At 32.6% G+C, this 7,030-nt stretch overlaps 1 protein-coding gene across 1 annotated transcript; it reads left to right on the top strand.

The window, feature by feature from the left end:
- Positions 1 to 1,956: 1,956 nt before the first annotated feature.
- Positions 1,957 to 4,065, top strand: LOC111084503 (cytoplasmic dynein 2 heavy chain 1-like; the record flags this gene model as incomplete). The annotated part of the gene is made up of 3 exons (XM_022381206.1): positions 1,957 to 2,088; positions 2,372 to 2,527; positions 3,984 to 4,065. Coding segments are annotated over exons 1-3 (262 nt in total), but the record flags the coding sequence as incomplete, so codon positions are not given.
- Between the last annotated feature and the right edge of the window lie 2,965 nt (positions 4,066 to 7,030).

Genomic DNA, 7,030 nt, shown 5'->3' with positions numbered 1-7,030 from the left:
CAAAGTTCCACTGAATCTCACGAGCTGTGGAGGAAAATAAATATATGTACATGAAATAAGAAACCACTAAAAGTTCCACTGTCTCTCACACTCTCTTAATGAAAATAGATAAACGTACATGAAACATAATCTATTTAACACATCTGAACACACCATGGTTCTGATAAGCCTTCATTAAACTCAACCACTAAAATGAAACTGAACTAAACTCTAGCTTGTTTTGTAAACCCAAATAAAGCTACTAAATGCACAAACTATTATTCTATGTATAAATCAAAATACTCCTATATAAAATTCTAGTAATAATAGAGAGGTCTACTGAGAAATACTTTAGTTTGAACCTGTATATATAAGTCACTAATGAGAAATGCTTCATTGTATTTTAAACAGATGTATTTAGTCAAGATGAGACATAGGTTGTGAACAACCCTCTGTATTACCAAGATATTAAACAGATGTATTTAGTCAAGATGAGACATAGGTTGTGAACAACCCTCTGTATTACCAAGATATTAAACAGATGTATTTAGTCAAGATGAAACATAGATAGTGAACAACCCTCTGTATTACCAAGAGCTATCCAGCAAAATCTTTTGTGCCATTTATCATAAAGTATAATGTTTCTGTTTTTAAAGGTGAACTTACGTTGTATTTATATTCTTATTCTTATAAGTTTTTCTTAGATTTCATTTTGTATAAAGATTTGAAAATAAAAGGCTTCATGTAATAAACAAATAAATTTGTTGTTTAATTTGCTATTTTTGCTAGTTTTTCTCATTATATTTTTAATACCTTACAATAGCTTAGATAACTAATTCTCTGTTAAATTCTAAACATTTTAATTTCTGAAATTTTAACATATGTTCAACTTTTTAATGTTTGATGTTTCCTATTTCAGCTTTATATAATCCTTTGATTACATTATAAATTCCTATTTACTGTTGTTTTGATGGGTTTAAAATATACCTATCTTGGTTATATTCATCTGTTTAATATCTTTGTCCTGATATAAACGACTGTTTAGTTTAGATATTATTGATTAATTTATTTTGTGAGTGAATATTTTATTATTGTTTAATTTTTGGTATAAAAAGAGTTAAAAGCAGACAGTTGTTGGAAATTGTGTTGATAATTCACTGATGTTGAAACTATCGAACGTGTTGCATGCAATACATTGATGTCGAAAATATAGGGATTTCTAGAAGGCGGGCAGACAATTAAGTGATAAACATATAAACAGTGTAAGACAAGTGGAAACAACAGACACAATAGCAGAAGAGAGTAAAGTTGCAGCCAGTGAAAAGGTCAGAGTGAAATTAACTACCATAGAAGTGATAGGCCTAAAGATTAACCTAAGCCTAACATTTAATATGTTAGAGTAAGTCTAACAGTAGAAAAGGAGAAAAGAATATTACTTTATTCCATAAAAGTGTGGTTATAAAGTAATTGAATCAACGTGAGTGCATTTTGACAAAAGGAACAGAGGATATTTCGAAGAAAGAAGACCAAACAATTACTGAAAGAGTAGTATACGACTGCAGTAACTCATGCCACAATTGTGAATGAATCATACAGTACACAGAATACTAGTGTGATAGTAATAGAGAAGATAGTTAGGCTTGTCAGTTGAAATTCTAAAGCAATTCAATAGGCCTAAGTGGACTTTTGACAAGAAGAAGAGAACTATATATATAGTATTTATGATATGCCTATAATCTCTCTAGTGTGAAGAACACCTACTGTAGAAGAATCCTAATCTCAACAACAACAGCAACACAGTATATATTTATACTACTAAGAAGTATAAGTAAAAGCCTTTAATTGACAATTGGTGAACATAACTTAACATGTGACAACATGTATACAGGTAGTTGTACTTGTCCATGCTGATGTGCAATATAAATTATTGACTTAGTTTCTGGAAGTTTGTAGGTAGAGATTTTCAACACTGTGTATATATACTTCTGATATTTGCAGGAGATCAGTGCTCTTCAACCTCACCCTAACTTCAGGTTATGGCTCACTTCAGAAGCTCATTCTGAGTTTTCCCATATCTTGCTTCAGATGTGCTTGAAAGTCACATATGAAGTAAGCTACTCATTTCTAACACTTTATTAAATATCAAACTTTTGTATTAATGATACATAACGTGCTGTTTTATAAATGCTGGACAATCTTTAAACACTCTAAGAAGATTCCTTTCTAATTATCTTATAATTAGTCAAATCTACAAAAAGCTTTCTAAACTAATAAAATATTTATGAATCAGATTTTCATTGTTTTTTCTTGTTTCATCAGTAACTAAATATTTGTACGTTGTTGTTTTGAACTTTCAAGAAAAACTTGTGAATTCTTACTTTTGTAATTATAGGCACCTCCAGGCATAAAAAAAAATCTTCTGAGAACTTATGAAACTTGGACACCAGATTTTATCTCCCGAGGAGGAAACATTGTTCGCTCTCAAGCTCTTTTTGCTTTGGCCTGGTTTCATGCAGTTGTTCAAGAGCGTCGGTCATATATTCCACAGGTTTCTTTTGATTTTTTTTAAACTCATACTTTAGAAACCATATTGTTATTAAATTAAGGTATCTGTTATTCAACAGTGGTGTTTGTATCCAGTTCGACTGGACAACTTAACGTTCTCCAGATTGCTTTACCTGTTGATGTAGTAAAGTAGTACTTAATAGATAGTTTAAACAAAAACAACTAGTTTCTTTTGGTGTCCATGGGAATGTCTTGATATGTCACTAATATATATATATATATATACACAAGGATCATGTTTAGGTGTCACTAATATATATATATATATATACAAGGATCATGTTTAGGTGTCACTAATATATATATAAATACAAGGATCATATTTAGGGTAACATCTTTCTTTCTCTGGGTGCCTCCTCTCCAGAACCTCAAACACTTCTTTCAACAAATTAAAAACTGCACGATAGAAATGACTGTGTGGTGAAGTAACTTTCACATTCATGTGTCATATTTATATTTTAGAGAGCATAATAATTAAAATTAATTTATTATAAACCCCCCTCCCTCCCCCGGGAGTCTGCTCATGTGTCTGTCTGTCTTTCTGTGCACGTATCTCGAAAACTAATAGCCAATGCACATGAAAATTTTACACAAGATGGAAAGTCAGTATGGGACAGTCCCCTCCAAATGGATTCTGGATCACTTTGAAGCATTTTTTATAGTTGGGAAATAGGGTATATTCATGGTTTGGGGTTAGTAACTCTGTATAGTGTGATCGGTTTTGTATCAAATTTCATGGCCACATTATGGTTGAGACTCCTCATCACATTACAAAAAGTGATCCAGATTGTTGATCATTCTGAAACTGAGAAGGAATTTCTGAGTTTTTGAAGGTGAAATATTAAATGCATGCAATCTCGAAAAGGAGCGGAGGGTATGCAATCTCTCTGATTGCTCATGTTTTAAAGCTCCAACTTTTCTTTCTCATAGATCACCATCTGCTTAGAAACCCTTACTTTGACTATGATACTAAATAGTCAGTACAAGGCACTGTTGTGTGCAGTTCTTTCTTTAAATAGAGTGGTTCTGTACACATTAATTTTTGGAACACAGAAAAAGTACCATTTATCCTTTTGAACCTTAATAATACTGTAGGCCACCTGTCGTAGGAAGTTATTATTTTGTACTACTTCTTTATCTTTGTATCTTGTAATGTTACGTAACTTTAATGTCAAAAATTTTCTGCCTACATATATTTATTCAACCTCACTTCTTTCATAATCATAATAGAAATGTCATAAGTTTTCATAAGTTTTTGTAGCATTTTCAAAGAACTCTGGGTCTTCAGTTGGTTGTCATTTTTCTTAAAGGTGACCATTAATTTTGTCTTTGATTTTATCTTTTCATCATTTGTCTTAACATGATACTCTTGTTTGATTTTATTTTTTTTTTCTTCCTTTGGATCTAATAAATGATGAAAAATTTATTTTATGTTTCAGGGCTGGACAAAATTTTATGAATTCAACATTGCTGACCTTCGAGCAAGTACAGAAATAATTGATCATGTTACCAATTCATCAAGTAAGTATTTTAAAACTATTCATTTATTATTAAGCACAAAGCTACCCAGTAGGCTATCTGTGCTATGTCCACTGCAAGTATCAAAACCAAATTTGCAGCATCATAAGCCCTCAGACTTATTTCTGAGTCAGTGTTCTAGAATAAGTTTAAGTGTAACACTAATAATGGTTTGTTTTTATGAAAACTTTAGTGAGTTGTGTGTTTCTATGGTATGTAGTGTTTCTGGAAGTTTGTGAGTAGTGTGTTTCTAGGTATGTAGTGTTTCTGGAAGTTTGTGAGTAGTGTGTTTCTAGGGTATGTAGTAAACTTCCAGAAACACTACATACCGTAGAAACACACTACTCACAAACTTCCAGAAACACTACATACCCTAGAAACACACTACTCACATACTTCCAGAAACACTACATACCATAGAAACTCACTACTCACAAACTTCCAGAAACACTACATACCCTAGAAACATCCATTTTATTAATGTTTTTGTTTAGAGATCCTGAAGCTACTTTTATAGATAATGTTAAATAACACTACTCACAAACTTCCAGAAACACTACATACTCTAGAAACATCCATTTTATTAATGTTTTCGTTTAGAGATCCTGAAGCTACTTTTATAAATAATGTTAAATAACACAATTCATTACGAAACTACATTTGACTATTGTTGTATCATTAGAAAAATGTTTTAATGATCACTGGCCAAGTTAAGTAATAATGTTAAAGTCCCAATTAAACCATACAAGTAACAATTACCAACAATCTATAGTACACCATTAAAGTTAACATGAAAGTCCCAATCAAACAATACAAGTAACAATTACCAACAATCTATAGTACACTACTAAAGTTAACATGAAAGTCCCAATCAAACAATACAAGTAACAATTACCAACAATCTATAGTACACCACTAAAGTTAACATGAAAGTAAGGATTAACAAGAAACAATAATGCACTATTAAAGTCAACATGAAAGAAACAATTAAAATGAACCAATACTACACTAGTAAAGTTAACATGAATGTAACAATTAACAAAATCCCAGACTGCACCTTTACTAAGGTTGCCAACCAAGGAGTTACAAGGTGAAGATTTTTCAAACACAACCAGTAACCATTTTGACTACAATCCTTGAGATACTGGATGGCTAAGTCCATCTGACCTTGGCCCATTGACACCTGGAACATAGATGTATACATTAAGTGTTGTAAGAGATATGGAACATTACACATTTTTGCCTTTACACCGATGCTGACATTTGGATATCCAACATATAATCTATAAAACTGAATGCCTACACATTTCTTTCAGAGAACAGTTTATTTTCTTATATTATTAAAAAACAATAACTCAATAGTTCACAAATAAAAATGAAGATTAATGAAAAATTAACAAATACTGGAAATGTTCTACTTTCTCCTAATTATTTCATTAAACTTCACCTGTTATCAGTCTTCATTTCATTAGTTATTAAGGACACAACTTGGCAGACTGGGATATGCAGCAGACAGTAACTTAATTAAAACATCTGTCCTGCAAACATAGTTCTCAGTCTTCACTTGATAAACGTTTCTAGTTTCAAAAGTATATTAAGTCTTTCATAATCAAGAACACATTATCCATGTGTTTGAAGTTGACATATTGCTTCTCTTTATTAGTTCCACATTTAACCAATGTGTTGTTGATGTTCTGTAAGACTCAACCAATGTGTTGTTGATGTTCTGTCGAGCTCAACCAATGTGTTGTTCATGTTCTGTCGAATTCAACCAATGTGTTGTTGATGTTCTGTCGAACTCAACCAATGTGTTGTTGATATTCTGTCGAACTCAACCAATGTGATGTTGATGTTCTGTCGAACTCAACCAATGTGATGTTGATGTTCTGTCGAACTCAACCAATGTGATGTTGATGTTCTGTCAAACTCAACCAATGTGTTGTTGATGTTTGGTAGGACTTAACCAATGTTTTTTTGATGTTCTGTAGGACTTAACAAATGTTTTTTTGATGTTCTGTAGGACTTAACGAATGTGTTGTTGATGTCTTGTAGGACTTAACCAATGTGTTATTGTCTTGTAGGACTTAACCAATGTGTTGTTGATGTCTTGTAGGACTTAACCAATGTGTTGTTGATGTCTTGTAGGACTTAACCAATGTGTTGTTGATGTCTTGTAGAACATAACCAATGTTTTGTTGATGTTCTGTAGAACTTAACCAATGTGTTGTTAACAACACATTGGTTGAGTTCGACAGAATATCAACAACACATTGGTTGAGTTTGACAGAACATCAACAACACATTGGTTGAGTTTGACAGAACATCAACAACACATTGGTTGAGTCTTACAGAACATCAACAACACATTGGTTGAGTCTTACAGAACATCAACAACACATTGGTTGAGTCTTACAGAACATCAACAACACATTGGTTGAGTCTTACAGAACATCAACAACACATTGGTTGAGTTCGACAGAACATCGATGTTCTGTCAAACTCAACCAATGTGTTGTTGATGTTCTGTCAAACTCAACCAATGTGTTGTTGATGTTCTGTCGAACTCAACCAATGTGTTGTTGATGTTCTGTCGAACTCAACAAATGTGTTGTTGATGTTCTGTCGAACTCAACCAATGTGTTGTTGATGTTCTGTCAAACTCAACCAATGTGTTGTTGATATTCTGTCGAACTCAACCAATGTGTTGTTCATGTTCTGTCAAACTCAACCAATGTGTTGTTGATGTTCTGTCGAACTCAACCAATGTGTTGTTGATGTTCTGTAGAACTCAACCAATGTTTTGTTGATATTCTGTTGACCTCAACCAATGTGTTGTTGATGCTCTGTCGACCTCAACCAATGTGTTGTTGATGCTCTGTCGACCTCAACCAATGTGTTGTTGATGCTCTGTCGACCTCAACCAATGTGTTGTTGATGCTCTGTCGACCTCAACCAATGTGTTGTTGAT

Source organism: Limulus polyphemus, unplaced genomic scaffold (genome assembly GCF_000517525.1).
Source record: "Limulus polyphemus unplaced genomic scaffold, Limulus_polyphemus-2.1.2 Scaffold77485, whole genome shotgun sequence".
Lineage (NCBI taxonomy): Eukaryota > Metazoa > Arthropoda > Merostomata > Xiphosura > Limulidae > Limulus > Limulus polyphemus.
The sequence above is the reverse complement of the archived record's forward strand: the minus strand, read 5'-3'. Positions and strand labels throughout refer to the sequence as shown.